At 36.3% G+C, this 27998-nt stretch overlaps 1 protein-coding gene across 2 annotated transcripts; it reads left to right on the top strand.

The window, feature by feature from the left end:
• Positions 1–29: 29 nt before the first annotated feature.
• Positions 30–27851, top strand: LOC104109427 (ABC transporter A family member 1). 2 transcript variants are annotated; one of them, XM_009618731.4, is made up of 40 exons: positions 41–288; positions 1862–1941; positions 2387–2564; positions 3169–3251; positions 3848–4064; positions 5641–5855; positions 6192–6252; positions 6359–6445; positions 6929–7161; positions 7241–7355; positions 7435–7524; positions 7648–7868; positions 7962–8074; positions 8376–8482; positions 8744–8806; positions 10761–10847; positions 11470–11568; positions 11650–11834; positions 12085–12139; positions 12241–12312; positions 12536–13243; positions 13327–13505; positions 14878–15088; positions 15817–15900; positions 16282–16323; positions 16408–16504; positions 17756–17883; positions 17960–18064; positions 18773–18919; positions 19968–20231; positions 20308–20443; positions 20851–20930; positions 21020–21127; positions 22822–22972; positions 23646–23782; positions 23881–23955; positions 24034–24337; positions 25335–25468; positions 27372–27430; positions 27519–27851. In XM_009618731.4, exons 1-40 carry the CDS (start codon positions 175–177, stop codon positions 27598–27600), a joined length of 5706 nt encoding a protein of 1901 aa, XP_009617026.1. In that variant the 5' UTR covers positions 41–174; the 3' UTR covers positions 27601–27851. The 2 variants fall into 2 exon arrangements, 1 of the variants encoding a protein (XP_009617026.1); XR_689227.4 differs by lacking the exons at positions 22822–22972; positions 24034–24337; positions 25335–25468; positions 27372–27430; positions 27519–27851 and having other exon boundaries at positions 30–288; positions 23881–23958.
• Positions 27852–27998: the final 147 nt, after the last annotated feature.

Below are 27998 nucleotides of genomic sequence, written 5' to 3'. Positions count from 1 at the left end.
TACAATTGTCCTTAAAACTCTACCAAAAAAGTGATTCTTCTTCCTTTGCCACCTTTTTCCACACCCCCACCACCCCACCCACCCCACCCTCATTTCTGAAAAAAAAGGGACCTGGGTTTTGCTCAGTTTTCAGTGTAATAAACTCTTTGAATTAAAAAGGGTTTTAACAGAATTATGGAGAAAAAAGAGAAAGAAAAAGAAATGAGGAATTCAAGAAGGCAACTCAAAGCTATGCTTAGGAAAAATTGGCTTCTCAAAATTAGACACCCTTTTGTCACTTGTGCTGAGGTTTGTTTATTTTTACACTTCTCATCTCATGCAAAAAAAAAAAAAAAAAGAGTTTAAAATTGGCAAAAGAAAAACGATCCAATTTTTCTTTTGATAAAAGGAAAAAGAATGAATTTTTCTTTTGTGGGGTGTTGCTTGAATTTTGATATATTTTTATATGGATCATTTGTTGGCTAAGTTCATTTCTTTATCCAAGATTCTATATTTAGTGTTCATGTCTTGTTGTTAGTTACTCCAAGATTCTATTTTTGGTTTTCATATCTTGTTGTTAATTACTTATTTTCTATATATGATGGAGTGAGGATATTATAGTCTGCTCTTTTTTGGTGATCATCATCCTAGAAGTTGTTATAATCTTGGAAAATTATAATGACCCCCCCACACCTTTTTTTTTTTGTGTGTGGGGAGGGGGTGGGGGTGGGAGTGAAGGATCAGGCTTACACCTCTAGGAAAAAGGTGCAATGATTGCAGCTTTTTCAGGAGTTAAGACTCAATCGGTAATGTCAGATTACTAACCAGATCAATCCCCCAACTCTCCTTGTTTCCTGTTTGACTTTAACAGACTAAGTTGAGTTACATTAATTCCTTATGTTCTTCTTTAGCTCCTTTTTGTCCCTTATAGATAAAATTAGTTGGAGATAACATAAAGGCATTGCAAAAAAAGAATAAGTAAGTCACATGAGTGACCGGCGTTCAAATGCCAATAGGGGGATTCTACCCATCTGTAGTTTTGGTGAATAGAGTTATCCGCTACCTATGCTAGTGGAGCAGGTACTCGGTGGATTAGTCTAGGTTCACACAAGTTGTCCCGGACACTATTATATCCCCCCCCAAACACACACACACACACACACCGGAAAAAAGAGGTTACATGTGGTCCTCTATGAAAGCGGCCTATACATGTTACGTGAAGAGCTCCTAACCAGATTTCAGTTAAAAATGTAAAACCAATAAGAAAAACTAAACCTTGATGTGTGTGTGTTTGGGGGGATAAGTTGCAGCCTAAATGGTCCTTGTAAATCAATGATGGACTATTGCAAAGCATTGCATTGTGTAAACTACTAATTTGATTCAAACTCTGTTAAACCATAGTAGGAAAAAGAAAAAAAAGGAACTTCAGACTTTATGTTTTGGGTTATACATTACATTTGGGATGTAGATCTAAACAATTTAGGCCCTCTGGCATTGCTGTAGAATCTGTTTCTTTCCCCTTCTTGTGATTGTCCCTTCTTTAGTTACTTGAAAGTTGTGCCTTTTAGCAGCTGTTACTGCTTAACCATGTAAATAATCTGTAATTGTTTTCTTGTTTTTTTAATGTTTGAATAGATTAAAATTGAGAGAATGTGAGGTGAGTTTGATTACAACACCGACAATTATGTCTCAGTCCCAAACAAGTTGCGGTAAGCTATAACTCGTTTGGGACTGAGGCGTAGTAGTAGTTGTTATTATAATCAAATTCTATTGCATTTTATGTTTCGTTTTCTGTTTTCGGTAGGTACTTGAGATGTTATAGTTATTTATTGGGAGAAGAGGAGCTAATGATTTCTTTGTAAAATGAATTTTTTAATGGCAGATTTTACTCCCAACTCTTGTAATGCTGTTGTTGATTGCTGTGAGAAGTAAATCTGATATCCGCATCCACCCAGCTCAGCCGTATGTTTTCCTCAACTTGCTTTTAACTACTCAAAATAGTTATGTGTTCATGGTATTTCTCTCTTTGTTTGCATCTCTTTTGCTAATATTTTTTTCGAGATATAGTACTTGTGTCTTTTGGAAAGGCTGAAAATGGAGTAGAACTAAGTTTATTTGGGAAAGGATGAAGCTCTTTTTTCTTGCGCTATTAGTGAAGTGAAGCAACATGACTTATTTTCAATTATTACATTTTTTTTTGTGTCTCTGTAAACATTCTAGGAGATTGAAGAGTGGCAGAGATATTCTTCTATTTGTTTACAATGTCTTCTGTTTCGTCCAAGCTGGTTTACTGATAAATAATGTCTATTAACCATATCCTGCTTAACAGAGCTTCGCATTTTCAGTTGGTTCCCTGTACTTATGACAAAATTCTTCTTTCTGAAATTTGTAAGCACTAAATATGCAGGTATATCCGGAAAGGGATAGGGATGTTTGTGGAAGTTGGGAAAGGTGATACTTCTCCCCCTTTCAACCAAGTTCTGGAGCGACTATTGGCCAAGGGGGAGTACTTGGCATTTGCACCTAATACAACTGAGACAAGGATGATGATCAACATTTTGTCTCTAAAATTTCCCCTACTGAGGGTAAATTCTTTGATTTACCTTTTACTGATGTTTCTTCACGTTTTGTTTTCTCTAAATGTTGAAATCAGGTCTTATTTTCTCTTCTCATGAAAATTTTCAAAGTATTATGATGATGGTACCGATCAGTGATCACTTGTCAATTAATGCGTTTGTAATGTGGGAAAGCACATAATAACTTCCAGCTAGAGTTTATTCTTCTCTTATATTTTGTCTTCAGGTGTAAATGTGTATTCATTAGAAGCCAATGGTTCCAATCCTTCGCTTTCCAGAAAATTTCACACACACACACACATATTATATTTTACCATTATTTTTGGAATTTTATCCCTGATCAATGTCGTTCTACTGTTTTGGCTGATCGGCACAAGGTTAATTTCATTTGCAATTGTAAAGGGAACCACTACAATGATAAATGCAATTGTATCTTGAAAGAGAGAGAGAGAGATAGAGATCTGCTAGATAGGGATAAAAACTGATACTGATTAACTTTTTGTAAACTCAAGCATGTATGAAATTACTCAACTTACTGTCTGGTTGTTTCTTAGTTTGGTGAATGTCATTTGGATTTTGTTTCAGATGATGCTTAGGATTTATTCTTTTGCAGCTAGTTACCAGAGTTTACGAAGACGAAGATGCACTTGAAACATATATCCGTTCTGATCTTTATGCTGCTTATGACCAAACTAAGTGAGTTATTTTCCCCTTTATTTTGGAATATACTATGTACAAAGATATGTCTTGAAAGTTGGGTGTCATGACTGTTTTAGATAAGGTAGATAATTTTGTTAATGTTTGAAAAGCTTCCGTGTACAAGCAGTACATGAAGAAGTTGGGAAATGTAAATCAAAATATTACAAAAGACACCAAATCTTCTATAAAAATAGGGATCTCATTGGTGGCCGAAAAAGAAAAATTGGACACGAGGCGATTCCTCAATGTACAAAGTCATTTTCAATTCTTCTAATGCTCTCTGACTCCTTCCATGCTATCCACATAAGGGCTGAAGGGGCAACTTACCATGCCCTTTGTCTTCTCTTCCTGCTTTTAGATACCCAAACTGTTCGACGCGTCTCTTACTGTTACCGGCATCACTTATTTTATTCCAACGCAGTTCAGAACCACTCTCCACAAACCGACTCCACCTTACAAATTTGGTAATATGATATATTTTCGGAGGTTCCATGTGCCTTTCCACATGGTATATCCGTGGCGGACTTTCATTTTCAGACTAAAGGAGAAAGTGCTAAGTTATCTTTCCCTTTTCTTGTTTTTTTTTTGGGCAGGAACCGTACAAACCCCAAAATCAAAGGAGCAGTAGTATTTCACGAGCAAGGTCCTCAGTCATTTGATTATAGCATACGCCTAAACCATACTTGGGCTTTCTCAGGATTTCCTGATGTTAAAAACATAATGGACACAAATGGTCCGTTCCTCAATGACTTGTCATTAGGCGTCAATACCATACCAATTTTGCAATATGGTCTCAGTGGGTTTTTAACAGTAAGAGTTTGTTACCCTCTCTGCTACCTTTCGGATTCATGGTTCTGTTATCTTTTTAATTTATTTATGTTCAGAATTTATTGTTAGTTCCATGGCATATTTGACTTGTTGTATTCGTTTAACATCATATTCTTGATCTTCTAATCAATGTTATTGCCGAAGCTTTGGTAATTACTTATATTTGAGTGCTTAATAATTAGCCTGCTATATTATGATATCATCCATCTAAATCTCTTGTTTGGGACTGAGGTAGTTGTTATTGATGACGATGGTTCTGAGCCAGCTTGATTCCTTTCATATGAAAATGTGTTAAGTTGGGCAAACTCATTCAATTTTCTTTTATATTCTTGTACATCAATTTTGGAAATGTTCTGAATTTACAGTCTTGTTCGTCAAGTGTGAAACAGATCTGTGTTGAGAGCATGCAAAGAAGCATCTAAAGAGCATAGTAACAAAAAATGTTATGTCATAAGAGAACAATAAAAAAATGTTATGTCACAATAGACCCTTTAGCACACTGGATTTTGTTGCTTGATTGAATAATTTAACCCTTAGTATCAACTTGGGGAATTTTGGAGTTGGGAACTCTTCTTTAAAGAATTGTTACCTGTTGAAAATACTATGTAATGAAATAAGTATTTTCCTTTTGAAGACTTTAACTCTTAATATAGTGGAGCTTATAATTTCAACCTGGTATTCGGGGAAGTAGAATTCTTGGTATTGAGTTTTACTTTCACTCTTCATAAAAATATTAGTGTGCATTTGAAACAAAGTGAAGTACACGATCCACGCTTAGAGGGTGTATTGAAAACATAATAATTAGTATATATCTTGCGATCTGGCAGAAAAGACTGATTCAACAAGATATGCCTTGCCTGCATTAAGATCTAAAGTTTGTCGTATTTATCCTCTTTGGCGCTTAATCTTTTGGATGAAGTGGAGAAACAAAGTTAAATATGACCTCAGGCTTATCTCTTCTACTTTACATATCCCGGTGCAATTACATGTAATAAAATTGTCTAAAGTTCTCAAAATCGATAGCAGGTTATAGCTTAGAATTCTTCCTCTTTTGCGGTAATTGAAAATATTCGTTTTCACCCCATATAATACTAGTTTGGAAGAGATTCTCAATATATCTCTTTCTATATCTTCTTATGTTCGTCACATAGTTACCATCGTTGGAATCTTCCGACTGCACAATTATGAACTCGATTGAAATTACTAAGGTAGAGGAGCTATGAATTGGTTAACATAATTGGATGCGTTGTCTCGTTTTTAGGCGCGTGGCACTTACATGGTGTTCTAGCATACTAAAGTGAGTGTCATATACATGAACTTTAAGAAGAAGGTTAGCATGAAGGAGTTGATATGAAAGATGTTTTTAATCTATGGTATGATGACTTTGCATCATACATTAGGACAAGATCAAGAGGAGAAAGAACTTTGAATACTGAGGTACCTTCTGTGTGAAGTAGGATTTTAGTGTCTGCAAACTGTAATGATACTTGTTCACCTAAGTTGATAAGCTGATGTGAAATTAACCACATATATAATTGTTTCGTTTTTCTTCTCACAGCTCCAACAAGTCATGGACTCATTCATAATATATGCTGCTCAAGAAACTATGACGAACTTATTGAGGTTGCCTAGCCACTCTCTTGATAGAGATGCCCAGCTCAAGATACCATGGACTCAGTTTAGTCCTTCAAATATAAGACTTGCTCCTTTTCCAACTCGTGAATATACTGATAATGAATTCCAGTCCATTGTCAAGAAAGTCATGGGAGTGCTGTATGTGAATTCTATATTTTTCTTCTTCTTGAGTTCATTTTGACTTTCTCCACTTATATACTCCCTCCGTTTCAATTTATGTGAATCTATTTCCTTTTTAGTCCATGCCAAAAAGAATGACCCCTTTCCATATTTGAAAACAATTTACCTTTATGCAATGATTTATAGCCATACAAAATATATGTGCCTCATTTTACACCACAAGTTCAAAGTCTTCTCTTTTTCTTAAATTCCGTGCTCAGTCAAATAGGTTCACATAAATTGAAACAGGGGGAGTGTTACATTTTCCCGTGCTTTCATTATTCTTTCTCATGCTTTGACATATTGGTTCCATAGGTACTTGCTGGGGTTTCTTTATCCGATTTCTCGTCTAATAAGTTATTCTGTCTTAGAAAAGGTATAGTTTTTTTTTTCCTTTGAAAATGTGCTCTTCATTTGTTAACTAGATTGCAGTTGTGGAAGTACTTTTGCTAACATTTATTTTTGACATCTTTGATCTGTAGGAGCTCAAGATAAAAGAGGGTCTTTACATGATGGGGTTGAAAGATGAAATATTCCGTCTATCTTGGTTTATAACATATGCTATTCAGGTAAAAATGCAATATTTCTCTCCGTGAAGACTAAATCCCCCAACATAAAAAAGAAATAATTGCGGGCAATTGCTCACATGACACCCAAACCAAAAGAGGTGGAAAAGGAAGGAAGAAAAAGAGAAGCTTTTTGCTGCTGTTGTATGACAATTTATAGAAGCTTTCTGCTGTTGTATTACTCTATTGACTATTTTGCTTCTTAATTTTATGCTAACAAATGAAAATAAAAAGAATTAGTTCCTTGAAAATTTTAGACAAGGTCTCCCTTCTACCAATCATGAATGAAGCACTGCAATTTCTTTTTCTCCTGTCTGATTTAAGCATCTGATTTTCCTTTTTCTTTTCCTGGTATGATGGCCCAGTCCATAAAACCCTTGTGATGAACCACACCATGTCTGACTTATATTCAATATTGTTTAGTATATTGATCTTTCAAGGCATCATCACCTGTACTGCCTGCTTAACATTCTGTTTATTTGGCAGTTTGCTCTTTCTTCTGCGATACTTACAGTATGCACCATGAGTACCCTGTTTCAATACAGTGATAAGACGTTGGTGTTCGCGTACTTCTTTTCCTTTGGTCTCAGTGGAATTACTCTCTCATTTATGATTTCCACCTTCTTCACAAGAGCAAAAACTGCAGTAGCTGTCGGGACCCTTTGTTTCCTTGGGGCATTCTTTCCCTATTATACTGTCAATGACGAAACAGTCTCCATGTTAGTCTTCATTCCATGTGATTTCCTAGTTGTAGAAACTTCTGCAGTGCATAAAACTCCTTGTTTGGTTTTCATGTAGGATAGTGAAAGTGACTGCTTCTTTTCTTTCACCTACGGCCTTTGCATTAGGATCCATCAATTTTGCTGACTATGAACGTGCTCATGTCGGACTCCGTTGGAGTAACATGTGGCGGGTATGTCCTTTTAGGTCTCTGTTTTGTTTTCTTATTCATCTTCTGTACTTCACTGTCTTGTTTACTTTTGAGACTGCAGGAATCTTCAGGAGTTTGCTTTTTGGTCTCTCTCCTCATGATGTTACTTGACAGTTTATTGTACTTTGCAGTTGGTCTGTATTTTGATAAGGTAATCTTCTGGATTCTGTAAAAAGTTTCAAAAAGAATATCTTCTCGCTTCTGCTTTTTTCTCCCTTTATTTATAATGGTATCATTTAAGGATGAGTTTGAGAAATTTTACTTGTACAATCAGGTCCTCCACAAGGAGAATGGATTTTGTTACCCAATACGTTCCCTGCTTCACAAGTGCTTTGGGAGGAAGAAAAATACCAGTGATAATTATGCATCCACCTCAGAAGTCAAATTCTCTGAGAATCATGATGAAACAAGTGGCACCGATTTTATAAAAGATGTATCTGGACCAATTCTAGAAGCAATGAGCTTGGAGATGAAGCAACAAGAATTAGATGGAAGGTAAATTTGCGTCATCTCGATTTCTAAGATTTTTAGTGCATACATTCAATAGGTATTTATTTGTCTTAAAGTGGTACTTTACAATTTTGCCAGATGTATTCAGATCAGGAATCTGCGAAAGGTGTATGCTACAAACAGGGGAAATTGTTGTGCTGTTAATTCTTTACGACTGACTTTGTACGAGAATCAGATTCTGGCACTTTTAGGTACTCATCCTATGGAGCAGAAACTATTTTTTATTAATAAGGGGAAACTGGTTTCCATGAACTTCTGAATGTTATAACTTTTTTGCTCTTGGTTTATAAGACCACACAATTGAACTCTAAAATCTTTTGTCTGACTTTGTCAGAATATGAACCTCCTCTAGTGTTTATTCTGCTGAGACTTCTGTTTTTCATTTCACAAATCCTTTACGGATAAATGCCTCTTGCTAGTTCTTTTCAGTTTCTTATATGTTTTTCTTGCCTTATTTATCTCTTTTATGAATGTAACTTCTTTATTTTGAAGGACACAACGGGGCTGGTAAAAGCAGTACAATATCCATGCTTGTTGGTCTCGTTTCTCCTACTTCTGGAGATGCTCTGGTGTTGGGAAAGAACATCTTAACTGACATGGTAAATCACCTGTTGAGATCTTCATATTTTGAAAACACTTTGGAGCCTTGAAATGTCGATAGCCACTAGGAATATGTGTGTGTGTGTGCATGCACATTTTTTTTGTCCTGTTCATCAAACAATGAAGAACTTGTTTATTGGATCGTTAAGCTCAACAAAACTGATCGTGGTTGTTTGCATTCTCTTATTGTTCATTTTGAGTCTCTTATGTTCAGAACTTCAGATACTTTGGTTCTCTGACTAAGTTTGTTGCTTTAACAGGATGAAATACGGAAGAGTCTGGGAGTCTGCCCTCAGTATGATATTCTTTTTCCGGAATTAACTGTAAGCAAGTTGTTTTGAGTGCTTCAGGAGATACTATAATTGACACTTCCGTCTTCCCTATGTTCTCTTTTTGAGGATTGCAGTCACCTTGTTATGCACATGTGTGTTTAGTTGACTGCGTTAGTTTTGAATTATTTTATCTAGAAATGTTCATTTCATCTTGTGCTGCATGTGCTTCTAGTTTTCTGCGCTAGGATTGATGTGGTATCATCTAGAAGTGTTACCATATCCTTCTATTGAACAGCTAGCGGTATGGAATCAATCAATTAACTAAGCGTCAACCCCAAACTAGTTAGGGTCGCCTGTATAAAATCCTCTATATCTATTCTGCTCCATTCAAGCCCATTTCATACCAATATTGGTTAATAATTTTTCTTCCATGGAAAATTGGGGTTCTTTTAAGTCTCACATTTATAAATACACTGACATACAAGTCTCTAACTGGAATTAAAAGACTTCAGTCAAGCACCATATTTAATGTGACTGTTTCAACAACTAAGCCTTTATATCAACAACAACAACAAACCCAATAGTTTCCCACGAGAACTAAGCCTTTATATCAACTAGTAAATATCGCCTATATGAATTCTTTCTTCTATTTAGGGCCTAACATTCACTTTCATATAACATTGCTAGTCTCACAACCTTATAATTAGCCTTTCACTTTGTAAGGATATCTTCCTATCACATAGCACCTATAACACTTCTCCATTTCAAACATCTTATTTTAAATCTATGTGTTACACTTTCATATGTCATATCCTTCTCCTCGAAGGCTGAGTGCATTGTTTACATTTAAAGATTATGAACCCCTCTAATTCCTCTTCTCAAGGGGGTTAAACTTGTTGTGCATATATTTTGGTTTGATTCTACTTATGCTAGAATCCTTGCATTATAGAGTGCTTCTCCATAAGTTCCCATTTTTAGTTGGCTTTCTTGCTAGTTTCATCAATTAAAACAATATCATCTGCAAGTAATATGCATTGAGAATCTTATCATGTATGCTATTTGTTAGCTCATCCATAACTAGGGTAATAGTACAGGCAAGGTAAGACTGATCCCTGATGTGAACTCACAGTTATCAAGACCTCATTCAATTGGTAGACAGGAATAGAGTGAAGTGAGAAAAGTGCTAGTTAATCAAGTTGCATAGTTTAAGAACCGATAATTTTGTCACTTAGAACTGATTCTGATTAATGGGATAGATGAAATACACATCAAGTGGCTCATCTACTGGTTTATATAACCGCTTGGGTACATGATTACTGATGTTTCCTTTGACAGATTTAAAAAATTCTCATCACCGAGGGACATACATAATGCTTTTAGTTGCTGTTAGACCGCAGAATTGTCTCACTGAAAGGACGAAGTTGTTACAGTTTATGATGACTAACGATTCCACTTCATTATAATTTCAATTTCAGACACTGGTTTGGAATAAAGCTGTTTTTCTCCCCCTTCGAACTTCTGTTGGCCTTAAATGAATTTGTTCATATAGAAGTCTATCAGTATGAAGTTTGCAGAGGAATCAGGGAGCTATATTTAGTTTTTCTTTGATTAATTCTTGTAATGAAGACATCTTTAACTCAACAAATTTGCTCTGTTTAAAAAAAAAATTATTTTCTCTGCCGAATGATGCAAGTAGATAAAACTTTTAGATCACACCCGATTAATATCAATTCAAGAACACTACAGAACCAAAGATCTCTGAAAACTTCTGGTGATTCTATTAGTTCTACTGCATAAAGCTGCTGAAATATTTCTATAAAACCTTCAATATTGATGTTTTGGGACATCGCCTAAATTCTCGTGTTGCTTGTCCCGTTCTTCTGCTATTGATTTTATTTCTTTTTTCATTTTTGTTTTTTAGGGGTTCACATGCTCTATGCTTCTCGCTGTGAGTGCATACTGTTTCCTATTAATGACCATATCATGCTTAAATGAATTTTCTCAGGTGAAGGAACATTTAGAAATTTTTGCTGATGTAAAGGGTGTTCCAGAAGACGCTAAAGAAAAGGCTGTGACTGAAATGGTTGATGAAGTGAGTTTCCTAAGCACTGTTGCTAGAATTGGATGGTGCTATATCTTCTTGAATCTTGAATAAAGATTAAATCGTCACTGCTGGATTAAATATTTGGGGTGACCTTTTTTCTAGCGAGATGGACTAGTGGACTTTAACCTGATTGACGGAGGACTAGATACTTTGGAAACCAAAAATGCTGAATTGTCAGAGAATTTTTTGTGATAAATTAAATAAATTTCAATAATGTTTGGCCCAAAACACAACTGTATACAAGAAGTATACCAAAAAAGTAGAAAACCTTAAATGTTTTTCTACGAAAGAAACCAAATATTCTATACAACAAGGAACTTCATGGGTGCACCAAGAAAATAAGGGATAGAATAGTTAAAATCTAAAGTTTTCTTTTGGAAACTTTATGGCAATACAAATGAATGTTGCTGCATAGAGCCGTTACATAGGATGAGTAATTATTGATTGCATGAGCGCCTCTTTCTTGATAATTTTGACAAATATAGCTTCTCTCCATTCCCCTCGGCCCTTGTTATAACTAATTGCTTCCATGGCTTAATTCAGAAGAACTCATTCCTCTGTGCTTAATTAGCCGACTGTTGACAGGACTTTGTTCTTTGTGTTTCATAAGGTTGGGTTGGCAGACAAACTTAATACTGTTGTCAAAGCTCTTTCTGGAGGTATGAAAAGGAAGTTGTCCCTTGGGATAGCTCTTATAGGAAACAGTAAGGTTAGTACAAGTTAAGCAAATTTGTTCATTCATTGTGCCTTGGAAGTTGGAACTTACTGAAAGATTTTGTCTTCTTCTTAGGTTATTATTCTTGATGAACCGACAAGTGGAATGGATCCATACTCTATGCGGTTAACTTGGCAGCTGATTAAAAGAAAAAAGAAGGGAAGAATCATATTACTCACAACACACTCCATGGATGAAGCTGATGTGCTAGGAGATCGGATTGCTATCATGGCAAATGGATCTCTAAAGTGCTGTGGAAGGTGTTTCTATTTGTGACTAAGAACTTCAGTTTATTTTAGAATAAAATTTTAGCTCCAGTTGGGGGTTATAGTCTTATAGAACACATGGCACCAGGAAAGGTGTACTCTGCTACGCTTAAGAGGAGTGGCCGTCTTGAGACTACTAGGCCCTCGCTGTAGCCATGAGTTAACTCTGAGGAACTTCATGCTTTTATAATTTAGTATGTATTTTTCAGAATTTCCTTAACTTGAGTTTTCATTTTCTTGACAGTTCAATCTTCTTGAAACATCAGTATGGGGTTGGTTACACTCTTACTCTGGTTAAGGTGTGCTCATCTTAGCTAGGTCAATACAATTCATAAAGTTGGGCTTTCTTTCTCAAAATAATTATTTCTAAAATTCTTTCTGAGATTGCTACTTTCTCCAGACTGCACCAGGTGCCTCAGTAGCTGCTGATATTGTTTACCGTCATGTACCATCTGCAACATGCATTAGCGAAGTACGTTTCTTTCTTCAATGTTCAATTTTGCCCTTCCTTTTGCGTTCTATTGCTCATCCTATAATAGCTTGCATATTGGTCTGTTTTGACTATGGAATTTGATTTGCTATGCGGACTTCCATGTTGAGCGCAATTACGTAAAAAGAGAAGGAAAAGGAAAACATTTTTATGTCGAGAAACTTTTGTTAATCATGCCAAACAGTTCAACTTTCTACTGCTGTAGGTTGCTGCAGAGGTTTCCTTCAAGCTTCCCCTAGCATCCTCCTCTTCCTTTGAGAGCATGTTTCAAGAAATAGAGCGCTACATGAGAAGATCCAACCCTAAATTTGAAACAACAGACTCTAGAGAGGTCGACAATCTTGGTATTGAGAGCTATGGCATATCTGTTACAACTTTGGAGGAAGTGTTTCTGAGGGTTGCTGGTGGTGACTTCGATCAAGCACAGGGCCTTGAGGAGAAAGCAGATCCAACTTTTTGTGATTCTGTTGATTTAAAAGTGTGCCAAACTAACACTTCAAAGACTTTCTTCCCTTCCAAATTATGTGGAAGCTATTTTAGAGTCATATGGCTTATGCTGACCTTGATTGGTTCAGCTTGTAGTCTAATCTGGGCTGCGGTTTCAAGTGTGATTAGCCTTGTTACTATGCAGTGCTGTTGCTGTTGTATACTCTCAAGGTCTACTTTCTGGAAACATTCGAAAGCCCTACTTATTAAGAGAGCGAAATCAGCTCAAAGAGATCGGAAAACAGTTGTGTTCCAGCTATTAATTCCTGCTTTCTTTTTGCTTCTTGGTCTGCTGTTTCTTAAGCTAAAGCCACATCCTGATCAGCAGCCGGTCTTCTTCACGACCTCGTACTTCAATCCTTTATTAAGTGGTGGAGGAGGAGGTGGTCCAATTCCTTTTGAACTCACATCGCCTATAGCAAAGGAGGTCTGATTACTATTTGTGGTCTCATCTTTTCTCTTTCTATTAATACTTAAAGGTTCTTCACCTGCAATGCTTTGATGGTGCAGGTTTCCGACCATGTCCATGGAGGTTGGATCCAAAAGTATCGGGAGACAACATACAGGTTTCCTGATTCTACTAAGGCAATGAACGACGCCATAGAAGCAGCAGGATCAACTTTGGGCCCTGTCCTACTTTCGATGAGTGAATATCTTATGTCTAGCTTTAATGAATCTTATCAGTCGAGGTGAGTTACTTTGAAAGTCATCTTCAGCTTCAAAGGATTGTTGTGGTTGTATTTATTTTTGTATATTGGGATAGCATTTTACTAGTGCTTCAAAAGGAAATGTATCTATAGCTCTTTATTTACTAACCCCCCCCCCCCCCCCCCCCAAAAAAAAAAAAAAAAAAAACCCCAAAAAAAAGGGAAAGAAAGAAAGTAATCAACGCCTTATCTACTTTTCACATGTAACATGTACTTCAACCATTCCATGGCTATTATTATGTGTACTATCTAGTATACTAATTACTGCTAATACTTGGAAAATCTTTTCTTTAAGGTAGTAATTGTTGAAGATAAACTGCACTCTCTCTAACAGCATAAGCTTTTTAGATGAGGTAGTTACACACTCCAACTTAAGCTTTTAGATGAGCGGTCGAGGACATAATAAGCCCCTTTGGAAACCCTCCCACAACCAATGAGGGATGAAGTGTATTCCGTGACACCCTCCTGCACGTGTACTTCTAGGATTTACACGTGGTTGAAGACCTTTTTTGGCTTATTTTTATTATTTTTGGTCTTTTTCTAGAAAAGTGGAAACTGGACCTCAAGTAAAGAGACAAAGCAGGCACAATTGGATAAAGAGATGGAGGGAGGGAGAGAGAGAGAGAGAGAAGGCTTAATCGGTTAGGAGTGAGTATGAGCGAAGTTAGTGGCTCGATGGGCTGAAAAAAAGAGAAACCCAGACACCGGAGCAGCTTTATGGGTTGAGTTGAGAGAGAGAAGCACAGAGTGATGGAATATGAAAGAGAGAAAGGAGTTGTTAAAAGGGGTCATCAAAGTTTGGCTCATTTACCATGTTAAGAACATGGATCTCAGGTCTAACTTCACCTCAAAAGTTAGCTCTTGAGGTGAGGATTGTCCAAGACCATATAAGGATACGATAACCTATTTCCTCAACCAATTTAAGACACTTAACAAGTATGCATAACATGTATAAAAGTGCTTACAACTGGCTTTCTGGATGTATCGACATAGTTAATCTGGTGAGAGCTTTAGTATCTAGATAGAAGACAGCTACGATTCAGTTCTGGATCTTTTACTTTATTACTACCCTGGGCATATAATGATCAGAAACCTCCAATTGTCGCTATTTTAAATGCAAGTAGAGCACATAATTTGTGTTGAAGATTCATTTATTATATCAAAACTTGTTACTTTGTCAAAACAAAAATGCAAGTAAATGAAGTTTCGTCACATTCCAATCGAATGTAGTGATTGTACTATGCATTCTACTTCTTCCCCATTTTCCTGCAATGGTTATTTATTTAGCTTAATAGGTATGCCAAATGAATCATATTTTCCTTCTTTAATCAGTTTCATGCATATTCTATTGCAGGTATGGAGCGATAGTCATGGATAATCAGACTGGTGATGGTAGCCTTGGGTACACTGTTCTACACAACAGTTCTTGCCAGCATTCTGCTCCAACATTTATCAATTTGATGAATTCAGCAATACTCAGGCTAGCTACACATAATGAAAATATGACAATTCTCACTCGTAACCACCCTTTGCCGCAGACAGCAAGTCAGCATCAGCAACATCATGTATGATTTTCTACAATCTTATTATTGATGAAATTGTAGTATTCTACGCCTGTCAATGCAAATTCCTTGATTAATTGTTCCGGCTAGAATGTTTACTGATTATTTTTCAAAGAGCTAGCTGTGCTGAAGTCATATTTTGTTTCCTACAAGGCGATACATTATTTTTCTTCCTGTAAATAACATTTAACATGATAATCTGTCAGTAAATCTGGGGGTTAGTCTTGTTGCAGATGTTTCGCATGTTTAAGTTACAGCTGCTGCATGTAACTTGTAAAATATCATCTATAACATGTCTTATCTAACAATTCATTTTGCTTTATTGAAGTTTTGTGACGATATCTTTTATTATACCTTGATGCTGTACTTAATTGTGTATTTATTACAGTTTATGTCTTGCATAGATTACTTTTATATATATATATATATATATATATTTTTTTTTTTTTATTTTTATTTTTGTTTTCTTTTCTTTTCTTTTTTAAAAATTTATTTATAAGCATATTATCATTGACCACATAGATTACAAATATGTGAAGTAAGTCTTTTACCAAACTACACATACTCTTTTTTAACCATAAATATTTTGGTGAAATAACAAGTTGTCAATTTCCATTTCCAATATTTGAATAATGACTTGTTATCTACTGCTCCATGATACATCAGTCAATGATGTAATTCTGAATTTGCTTCTTTTGATGGCTATCTTGTTACCTTTGTTTGTGTTTTAGGATATGGACGCCTTCTCTGCTGCAATTGTAATCAATATAGCCTTTTCTTTTATTCCTGCCTCATTCGCTGTGGCGATTGTCAAGGTAAATTTGCATTTTGCTCTTTCTTCTAACAAATTGTATTGCAATTTGAGAAATAATATTTATAAGTGTTCATATAATATAGGTAATCCGTCCCTATACTAGTAAGGTAGGTACATTTCATAGGGAATATCTGAAGGTGTCCTATTGAATATTCAAGTACAACGATTCTAGACATGTATGAATCTGAACACATACTCACGAATATTCTAACATTTCTCACACATAACAATGGCACTCATCTACGATTGGCATGCCGATGTGTTCTGGATGCTATTTATTTTCACCCTTGGTAAAGTAATTTATGTAATTTGCTTGAGTTGTCAAGTATAACCATTCTGCTGGTTGGAAACTAATAGTACATATTTATGTTTGTTTCTGCAGGAACGTGAAGTGAAAGCTAAGCATCAACAGCTAATCAGTGGGGTATATTTCTTTCTTCAACATGTCTTAGTCTATCGCACATTTTAAGAATTGCCAATGATGCTTTAATGCTCCCAAATTCTGCAGGTGTCCATACTCTCATATTGGGCTTCCACATATATATGGGACTTCATCAGCTTCTTATTTCCTTCATCTTTTGCATTAATTCTCTTTTGGATATTTGGTATGGTTCAGCTTTTCTGTCTATCTATTGATAACGGAGTTTGCCTCAGATGACTGATAGTCAAGAATTCTTAATTTAGGTCTTAAAAGTTTAATAAGAATTTTGAAATAACTTCACCCTGCTTAGGTTGTAACTTCACTCTTCTTAGATTGTGATATTTCTGTTGTTGGTTGCATTTTTTGTATGAGATATCTTGTTGAAAAGTTTTTAGTTTCTGCTACCATGCACTTTGAGAACAACTCAAAGAGCCGTTTCAAAAATAAGATATCATTTTTAGATAAAAGACTTGAGCTGAAAATTGGAAAAACTTGATGGGTCTAATTAAAAGGTTTGTCCATGGTTTTATTTTCAAATTTTGCAATTCTGGCAACATACTTTTTCAGTTGGTTAATACCCACTCTCAGATTTAGTTGTTTCGATTCACTCTCCTCTACCATTTTTTCTTCAAATGTTTTTGTTGTTCCAAATAATTTTCTTACAACTAGGTCTTACCTACACCATAGTTTCTTCAGAAGCATCTCCGTCATGTCACAGTACTATTGCCAAGTTACTCAATCTCTCATATCAGATTGAGATAAAAACTGGATAATGCCTATACATTATCCTTAGTAACTCCATCTTATTTAAACTGCATCACTTGGGTTGGATCTGTGTTGACAGAAAAAATTGTTAGTCCCCATTGGTCGAGGGTATGGGCTATTGTCTTCTTATATGGTCTTGGGTTATCCTCACCTCAAAAGCTAGTTTTTGGGGTTGAGTTAGGCCCAAGGTCCATTTTCCTTGTATGGTATCAAAGCCAGACCCATCCTTATTCTTGGTTACCCAGTGTTGGACCTCCATTCCAGATATTCGGTCCCGGGCTTGCTGGGAGGAAGGAGGGTGTTAGAGTCTCACATTAGTTGCGGGTATGGTTTGTTGTCTCCTTATATAGTTTTGGGCATTCCTCACCTCATGAGCTAGCTTTTAGGTTGAATTTGACGCAAGGTTCATTTCCTAGCATATGGCGTACTGTCGTATTGATCACATGCTCCTTTTCGTATCCTTGATTCAACCTCCTTATTGAGGAAGGTCATCACTTATATGAAATATTCTTGAGTATATCTCGTTAGTTCTATCCACTTTGTGACAATGTTTTCTTTTCTCCTGTTAAATACCACATAAGTTGTATGATTTTTGTTTGTTCTCATTGCCTTATTTTAAAAAAAAAATGATTTTCACTTTCCAAATTTTTAAAGAGAACTGCTGCTGTAGGTCTTGAGCAATTTATTGGAAAGGATTCTCTCATCCCAACAATTCTGTTGTTTCTTGAATATGGATTAGCAATGGCGTCATCAACATACTGCCTCACTTTCTTCTTTTCCGAGCACAGCATGGCTCAGGTATCTGTTTTGTAGAATATCTGAAGATTTGTAACTTGTCGAATATTGTTGATCCTGATATCGTTTTTATGTGCAGAATGTGGTCCTCCTCGTCCAATTTTTCACTGGCCTCATTCTTATGGTTCTATCCTTCATAATGGGACTTATAAATTCTACAACACACTTAAATTCTCTGCTCAAGGTTGGAAGGCCTAAAGTATTTCTCTCTGAATTACTATATTATGTTATATGTCTTGGTAGTTGTGGTTTTAGCTTTAGATGTGAAAGGGCATTCTTTAGAGCGATTTGTTGAATTTATTTAATAATTGTCAATTTCCATGCATTAAGCTACTGCTGCTGCAGATAGTAGGATCTCTATCTCTGAAATCTTTGTACCCTTTGATGTGGAAGTTCGAAATATTGAAATGCGTTTTTCTGTTTACTATCTTCACTTTATCGGTCACCTGGAAGCTTTGTAAAATCACGGAATGACTACTCTGGTGACAATTGAACATTGAGCGAGTATTTTAGATGTCCTAAACCATTGATCTGGAAGGAGAAGAAGTGCTGGAAAAACAAAAAAATGGAACTTTTTAACAGTGTACTTATAAATGTACCAAAGAATACTCGTGAAACTGGATGGTCTTGCGAATCCGTGATTCTACTATATCATGCTGCCCTTTCTTGATATAAAGGCTTTTTATTTACACCAATGTACATTACGCTATCACCAATGGCAATAACAAATGAAATACTTTAGTTGGATTGTCAAGTAAGATATTGTTTCAGTTCAAGAGACTCACTATCTAATTACCTTTTAGTAATGTCTCTTAATGTATTCACTGTAGCACATATATGATCAACTCTCTCTCAATGAATAATCCTACTAACAAGGGACAATCTTTTGCAGAACTTTTTTAGACTGTCTCCGGGATTTTGCTTCGCTGATGGATTAGCTTCATTGGCTCTTTTAAGACAAGGGATGAAGAATGGATCTAGAGATAACGTTCTTGACTGGAATGTGACTGGTGCTGCTATATTATACTTGGCTGCTGAGGTAGCCATCTAGTTTGTTGACTCAAAATAAATTTTCTTGCAGCTTGGTCATCTCACAGTTGTTTCTTTCTTAAGAAAAGTCATTTGTGATATATCGTCTGGTAGTGTTTTTTTAGCTTGTCCTTTCTCTCTCTCCTTGTGTGATGGAAAGACACAGAATTGTTGAAAACATGTCACATTCATGACCACTTACCTCCACCAGATCGTATCATTTATGCTTACATGTACTAGATTAGGATCACTTTCTGCCTCTCCTGTCACAAACAGTTACCCTGTTTATCACGAGCTCAAACCCCCCACCTCACCCCCACCCCCACAGATGAATAGTAAAAGTGTGCTATGCAAAGATGGTCACACATTTCAACATGGTAGACAGAGGTCTTGAGTTCAATTCTCGCCGCCACCCAGTATCAAAAAGAATTTTCACGCACTTGGATCATTGAAAAGAATCAAGCCCGCACATGAGGTGGCGTGTTGAAAATATATAATTAAGTCAATGAAAGTGTGCTCTCGCTGGCACTTAAGCTTTCATATGAGATGATCATGCACTTCAACAAGAACGGTAGAGGAGCGGGCCGATTATCTACAGAGTTCTGAATCCCGCGCCAATGGTCCTTAGGGATTTCTCAGTTATAAAAAAAAAGCTTTTCCCGGCATAACCATCATTTCCACCACGTGATCTCTCTTCCCATGGATTACTATATCACTTTTTGAGTTTGCGCATGCTAACAATGGAATAATTCCATTGGCTGACCTCAAATTTGAATAAGCAGTTTTGCTTGTTGAGATCTTCATTTGGTATTTATTTCTTCTTGGTCATTTATAGGCCTTTGATGCATTTTTGTGATTTGCTCTTATTCGCACGTATTGTGTAGTTTCAGGAACGATTGTTTTTCTCTTAGCATTATTCATCCCTGTTGTGTTTTTGTTAGTTATCTTCCCTCTATGTCCTTCTTCCTTGCTATCTGTATCCCACCTCATTTATAGCCTCTGCTAAGATCTCTTAGATTTTAAGGGAACTTTTTAATTTTGGATATCCAACGATGCAGGCCATTTTGTTTTTCCTTTTAACTCTGGGGCTTGAATTCTTCCCTCAACAAAAAAGGAGTCTTTACAGAGTTCATGAGTGGTGGAAAAGCTTGGGAAAATCTAAGCATGCTACTTTCTTCGGGTCTTCAGAACCTCTTCTGCGACCACCCTCAGGTGATGTTGCTTCTGAATTTGACGAAGACATAGATGTTAAAGCAGAGAGAGACAGGGTTTTATCTGGCTCAACTGATAATGCTGTTATCCACCTCTGTAATCTTCGAAAGGTATGAATATTCTCTTGCCTGTAGTTCAAAAGATTAAAGCGTTAAGTCTGTTGAATTAAGTATGTTTCTTTTTCAGATCTATCCTGGAGGGAAGTCCCAAGTTCCAAAAGTTGCTGTCCATTCACTGACTTTCTCTGTCCAAGAAGGAGAGTGTTTTGGGTTCCTAGGAACTAATGGAGCAGGGAAGACAACAGCACTGTCAATGCTATCTGGTACAATTCTATTCTGCAGCATTACATAATTCTATATTTTTGAGTAGGCTTGCGTCTAGCTGTGAGAATATGCATGTTTGTGATAATGGAGGAAGTTTACAGAACCACTTTGTATTTATATCATCAATTGCTGGAAAAGTAGCCTGGCTATTGACAATCTGTCTCTTTTGGTAATTGGTTTGTTTAAATTTCTTAAAGTTCCTAGAGTACTTTAATTATGCTCCTCTTTAAACATTTCAAACACATGAAAATTTCATTCTAACAAGTTATATCTGTGCTTTAAACTACTTATTTTGTTCCTACCTGCAAACATTGTGCTTACATCCTACCGAGCTGCTACTTTTCTTAATTTCTTTTGAAAATTAAACCAACACTGGGTCAAATATTCTCTTATAATACTAATGCAGGAGAAGAACACCCTAGTGACGGAACAGCATTCATTTTTGGTAAAGATATACGTTCAAATCCCAAGGTTGCTCGTAGACATGTATGGATCGTTCTTCCTGTATAATGAACCCAGTTCCCTTTTGCTGTCAATGGATTTACTTACATACCGTCTATGTCTTCTCCATGCAGATTGGATATTGTCCTCAGTTTGATGCTTTACTAGAATTTCTGACTGTCCAAGAGCATCTTGAGCTCTATGCAAGAATAAAAGGAGTACCGGAGTATGAATTGGAAGATGTACGTATCTCTTGATTTTATATGTCCAAAAGTGTACTCGAATTTGACTGTATCATAGTTCATAGCATATCTTTTACAAGTTCTAGTAGGGTGGTGGCTTTGTACATGTTCTGTTGATGTGATATGTTGTTTGTTGGTAGAATTGCTCAAGTATTGTAGATGCTAAAGATTTGTATGTTTCCAGACAACATGAGTAAATTAGTAGTTTAATTTGTTTCTTTTTTACATCAAGGAATACAGATTGATGGAGACCAACATTAGAGAAGTGAACTAGTTTCAACCTGTGCTTTTGCATAAGTTTCTCTAATAAGAATGACCTTATTTCTTATTGGAAATTTTGATTGAAACGAAAGGGTCTGAAGTTCCATGGGTTGGTAATAATGGAATGCTTTCATTATCTAAAATAAAGAACATCTCCCATCAAAGATCAGTCCAATACTTGAAATTATGATTTGGACGCCAATCTACTTATTCGGAAAAAAACTATATGGATGCCAATATATTTTTTTTATCAGAAAAAAAAATCTTGAATATTGGTGCAACATTATTTTCCTGACAGTTTCTTGATTCATGGATGTTGTTTCAAGTGAAGTCTTCATGTTTGATCTTCCTCTCTCTCTCTGAGATTCTTAAGCTAATTAGTAGGAGACGAGAGATATTCCAACCTATCTCTATCACAAAGGCAGCCCGATACCTAGTACACTTGTTCAGAATCCTTTTTCTTTTTAATTTTTGAATATGCCAAGCCTCCGCTGCTGTGCCTATAAGGAGGAGGGGTTTCTCTCCTGGTTCATGTCCACTTATAGTGCCTACACATGATGATATTTAAAGTTTTAGGGTGTGATTTTTAAGGAGTAAAATGTTTTCCAGGGAAAATTTGTTTCCTTGGAAAAACAATTGTTCATATAATTTTGCATTGTTTGTTTTGTTGGCAATTAAAGTTGGCACTTGTACTAACAGCAGATTGCGGAGGATGTGGCATGAAGGTGGTGTTTTGTGTAGTTTTGAATATTAATGGTTGACAATAATGTTTCTTCTAAAAAAAAGGTTGACAATTATGTTAAAATGTTGGTTGAAACAAAAGACATTGAGATAGAATTAGAATAGGTTAAGAGGAATTGACTTATACCTCAATGACATAAGCCATTTTTCACATAGGAAAATATTTCATCCAGGATTACATTTTTCAGGAAACCATTTTACACTATGCCGCACTCTTAGACTCATATTCTCTGATTTATTATGTAATTTGCAAGTTACACTTCTGCTTTTCCAGATGTTCTTTAAGACGTGTTCTCAATGGAGAAATTTGATGTTACTTTGTGGAATCATCTAATGTAATGCCAATGAGAGGTCGTTCTGACACCATTTTATTACCTTTGGAGGAAGTTCTTGTCTCACAGGGAGAGGGAAAAAACTGTATAAAATGGGAATGACAGCAAAAGAATCAGCTAAACTTTCATGACTGCAAACAAATCAATTTGTTTTTGTAATGCCATGAAATTAGAGCTTGAATGAGAGTGACAATCTTCTTATTTGACCAAAAAAAGAGTGACAATCTTCTTATTTGACCAAAAAAAGAGTGACAATCTTCTTATTTGACCAAAAAAAAGAGAGTGACAATCTTGTGACTTTTAGCTGAAGTGGTCTTTGTTGACCATCAAATGGTTTTTGACACTAGTAAATCTTGACAGGTTGTTATGCAAAAGTTGCTCGAGTTTGACCTGATGAAACATGCAAATAAACCATCCTTTGCCTTAAGCGGAGGAAACAAGCGCAAGTTATCTGTTGCAATTGCAATGATTGGAGATCCTCCTATCGTCATTCTTGATGAGCCATCCACAGGTCGTTAAGTTACCTCTAGTCGTTCCTCCAATATCTTCTAAAGTTTGATATTTTTATCTAAATTTATGTAGTTTAAAGAGAGAGGTTCAATAAAGCCCATTTTAAATTGCAAAAGAAACAGTTTCCGGGCATGACCTAGTGGTCAATGAAGTGGGTTGAGAACCTTGAGGTATCAGGTTCAGCTCTTAGCGGAGGCAAAAACACTAGGTGATTTCTTCCCATATATCCAAGCCTTGGTGGACAGAGTTACCCAGTACTTGTGCTGGTGGGAGGTAGCAGGTACCCCGTGGAATTAGTCGAGGTGTCCGTAAGCTAGCCTCGACACTACTGTTATCTGATATATATTAAAAAAAAAGCAATTTCCACCTTTAAGCTGGGAGTAGTAACCACATTCTTGAACTTATAATTCCTTTGGATTGGCTTTGAATTTGTACCTTTGCAGATGTTAGATCTTAAGTTTAGGCCATAGCTTCTGAAAATTATTTGTTTGGAGTCTTATATGACTCACTAGGAGCTATTTTAACATACGAGGGGCCTCTAGTTTTTTGAATTCACAGAATCTGCAAACCTGCTCTCTTCCCTATTTAGAATTTCTGTAACCTAAATGTTCAAGTGATAGCTTTGTTTAGATACTTCTCTTACAAAATCTTTATCTGTATTGTCATTTTTCCAGGTATGGATCCTATTGCCAAACGTTTCATGTGGGAAGTTATATCTCGTCTGTCAACTAGACGAGGAAAGACAGCTGTAATTTTAACTACTCACAGCATGAATGAGGCGCAAGCTCTGTGCACTAGGATTGGGATAATGGTATCTGAGCAGTGTTCTTACCTTGATTATAAATATCCCATGTTCCAAAGGCCTAATTCAATGAATGTTTTTACCTCTTATTCTTTATGTATCCCAAGGTTGGAGGCAGGTTGAGGTGTCTTGGTAGTTCTCAGCATTTGAAAACTCGCTTCGGGAATCATCTCGAACTAGAGGTACTTGTGACGCTTAATTTTTTCGCACTCATTTTCAAACAGAGCTAATATATATCCTTTCTGCATCTTTATCTCCAGGTTAAACCAGTTGAAGTCAGCTGTATGGATTTGGAAAATCTCTGCCTGCTAATTCAAGAGAAACTATTTGATATTCGTCCTCACTCTAGGAGTATATTAAATGATATTGAAGTTTGCATTGGAGGTACCAACTCTATAGTTTCAGAAGACGCATCGGCAGCAGAAATAAGCCTATCGAAGGAAATGATCATGGCTGTTGGACAGTGGTTTGGCAATGAAGAAAGGGTGAAAGCACTAGTATCTGCAACTGATGACTCTTGTAAAATTTTTGGTGACCAGTTGTCAGAGCAGTTAGATCGTGATGGTACATCAACCTATATCCTTAAATTTGCCTCCATTGCATGCCTTTTCGATCTTGTTTTTTTTTTCCTTTATATTTTATTCGTAAAGTTGCTGCCATGTGACCAGGACGTTATGGGTTCGAGCCGTGGAAACAACCTCTTGCAGAAATGCAGGGTAAGGCTGCGTACAATAGACCTTTATGGTCCGGTCCTTCCCCGAACCCCGCGCATAGCAGGAGCTTAGAGCACCGGGCTGCCCTTTTTTTATATTTTATTGGTCAAGAAGAAAGTAAATATTTCCTTAGATTGTCGGTGTCACTGGGGAATATTAAGCAATGAAACCATGCCAAAGGAAGAATCTTCAGTTAGTGATCTCTTAGAGTAGTTCAATAATTGATTTCTCAAATACCCTCTGATAAGGACACCCCTTCTATTAGAGAGGAAACTTGCATATCTTCTTTTTACATTGTAAACATGACTCTTTTGAGTATGCATGCAATATTTAAGGTTGTTAATTGTTGAAATGTTATCTTGTTACCTTGTTCAAAGAAAAAAATTGTTGAAATGTTTGATTTCTTGTTATATCCATATTCAGTATATGCGTACATTTTCAGTTGGGAAAATATTTCTTTATGATCATCTATATTGGTTGACGCTAGTATGTTAGGAAACAATATAACTACTCTATTTGCTAATCAGTAGATTTTTCTCACCTGAAACTGTTTATTATTTGGAAATTAACTCTACTTGTATCACAATCTTTTGACTATCTCACGGTGCACAAACTTGGTGAGCTCTTACATTGTTGAAAGGCTAAATATTCTTGTAATAGTTTCTTAATTTTCCTGTCCATTCTATTTCTTGGGTTTTGGAGTTCTACTCTTTTTCACCCTCATTTGGTTCTCTCCTATGTCGACGAAATCTTCTGCTGCTTTTCTTTGAATGGTCTTCACAGTTAAGTGCATCTTATGAGAACTAATATTTTGTATTTGCTTGCTTGCCTCTCTGGAATCATGCTAGGTGGACTCCCGTTGCCGATATTCTGTGAGTGGTGGTTGGCTAAGGAGAAGTTCTCCAAAATCCATTCATTCATTCAGTCTTCATTTCCTGGCGCAGCATTTCAAGGTTGCAATGGATTGAGTGTTAAATACCAGGTAATGTCATGTTGAACATGTTTATTAATAAAATCTTACCTTATGAAAAAAATGCCATGTTGAACTGGTCGCAGTTCTTTTGCATCCGGAGCTCCTCACTGGTTGATATATAAGATGCTCTTTCACCAATAAGAGTCCAGGCTATTTAACTTTACCTATTAGTGAAGCTTGGATAATGAAATCAACTACAAAGAAACATCTACAACAGATTAAACCTCTTTCCCTCTCTGGCACCCCTGGACGGGAAGAATGGGCTAGCTTTCTATATTGCACGTGTGCACGCGTCCAGTATATCTTTGCTACTACCAATTGCAAGTAGCAAGATATTTTTGCTAAATTGCACGTGTGCACACGTCCCTAATGTACTAGAGTTGATTGTCTGTTAGTATAAGTTTATCGGATAATATTATAACGAGTCATGTGAAGTATTAATAAGTATCCCAATTTATTTGAAGGTGTTTGACTGGGCACAAAGTTTACGAAATAAAGTAAGACTTTTGAACTTGTGGTCTAAAACAAATCATAAAAACTTGTGTGGCTAGAAATCATCTCATTAAGGGTAAACGGGGAAATTTAAAGTTGAATTGTTACTAAATATAGAAAGGTGTCATTCTTTTTGGGACTAACTAAAAAGGAAAGAGTGTCACATAAATTAGGACGGATAGAGTAGTATTTATCCCTCCATATTATCGAGGCTGTACTCTTTGGTGATCATAGAAGACGCTCATTCTCTGGGTGAATCTTTGCTACTACCAATTGCAAGTAGCAAGATATTTTTGCTAAATTGCACGTGTGCACACGTCCCTAATGTACTAGAGTTGATTGTCTGTTAGTATAAGTTTATCGGATAATATTATAACGAGTCATGTGAAGTATTAATAAGTATCCCAATTTATTTGAAGGTGTTTGACTGGGCACAGAGTTTACGAAATAAAGTAAGACTTTTGAAACTTGTGGTCTAAAACAAATCATAAAAACTTGTGTGGCTAGAAATCATCTCATTAAGGGTAAACGGGGAAATTTAAAGTTGAATTGTTACTAAATATAGAAAGGTGTCATTCTTTTTGGGACTAACTAAAAAGGAAAGAGTGTCACATAAATTGGGACGGATAGAGTAGTGTTTATCCCTCCATATTATCGAGGCTGTACTCTTTGGTGATCATAGAAGACGCTCATTCTCTGGGTGATGCTATAGGATTACGTACATAAAAAATAGCCCTTTCGTTATGTATAATCTGCAAGCTTGATTTGACCTACTTAAGAAGATAATAATTTTGCGGTTCTCTGGTTATAGGATCCTGAAGCTAGTTTTGGTCAGCTTGATCTTTCTAGGTATCATTGTAGAAAGATGTAGGTATTGAACAGTAAGTGAATAGCATTGCTGATCTTGAATTTAAAACAACGCCAGATGGTTTCTGGACGTTCCTCTATCTTAAAATTTCCAACCTTATGTCTAAGAGGCGAAATTCTCATTTTTAACCAACACAAACCAACATATGGACAGAGGCAGACACATCTGACCGACCATTCAGGATACCCTGTAAATTTTAACTCCTTCGTACCATTCAGAACAATCCAAAACTTTTTGGAACAATTCAAACTTTTTGAGACAATCCCCTCTTGTTGAGAGCCTGGCGATTTAGGCAGACCACACTCCGGTTGAGAATCTACTCTTGTATTGAGTTTTGCAACATAGGTCCATCCTTTTAGCATTTTAGCCTCATTCAGCTAAAAAAGCTTGAGCGCTAATGCAAATAGTAGATCATATGCCTCGTGAACATTTCAAACTATCTGAATAAGATTTCAATAGCCAAGAGGCAGAGAGCGTTTTCCCAACGTATTACATAACTTTAGCATGTGGACATGATCTTCAATAACTGATGGATTCTTAAAATTGTTTCAGTTGCCTTGTGGAGAAGGTCTTTCACTTGCTGATGTTTTCGGATACATAGAGAGGAACAGGTACACTTTCCTTCATACTAAGTTCTTTTAGGATGTATATTCTTACTCACCTAGTGCTCATCAAGTTGCAAATTATTGGAATTGACAGAAACCAACTCGGGATATCAGAGTACAGCGTCAGCCAATCTACACTTGAATCGATATTTAATCATTTCGCAGCTAGCTCCTGAGTACTTCCATATCCGATGGCATCGTCCCCCCTGTTGTTTTTTCCGGTTTGAAGAGGGTCTGCTTATTCTGAAAGGTGCCATTTTTCCAGTACTGTCCACTAAAATGGACATGAAAAGTGTAAATCTGCTCCAATAACAGAATGTTGATGGCCTAAATGTGTTCTCCTGGTCATTCCATATATGTAACGGCTCTTTCGCTTTGTACAGTAATTCAGATGCATCATGTTATAGAAGCAGTTAGTTTTACAGTATCCTCAAGCTACCTTTAGAATATTCGTATCATTTTATATGACGGTGTTTAAGTAGACACAAGTATAACGAAACAATAACAACTCTTCCCAAATAATATGAATCCTCATTGATCGTATTTTTCCATTATTTAATCTCGTGCTAATATT

Source organism: Nicotiana tomentosiformis, chromosome 4 (assembly GCF_000390325.3).
Source record: "Nicotiana tomentosiformis chromosome 4, ASM39032v3, whole genome shotgun sequence".
Classification (NCBI taxonomy): Eukaryota; Viridiplantae; Streptophyta; class Magnoliopsida; order Solanales; family Solanaceae; genus Nicotiana; species Nicotiana tomentosiformis.
Note: the sequence above shows the minus strand (reverse complement) of the source record. Positions and strands in the feature narration are given on the sequence as shown.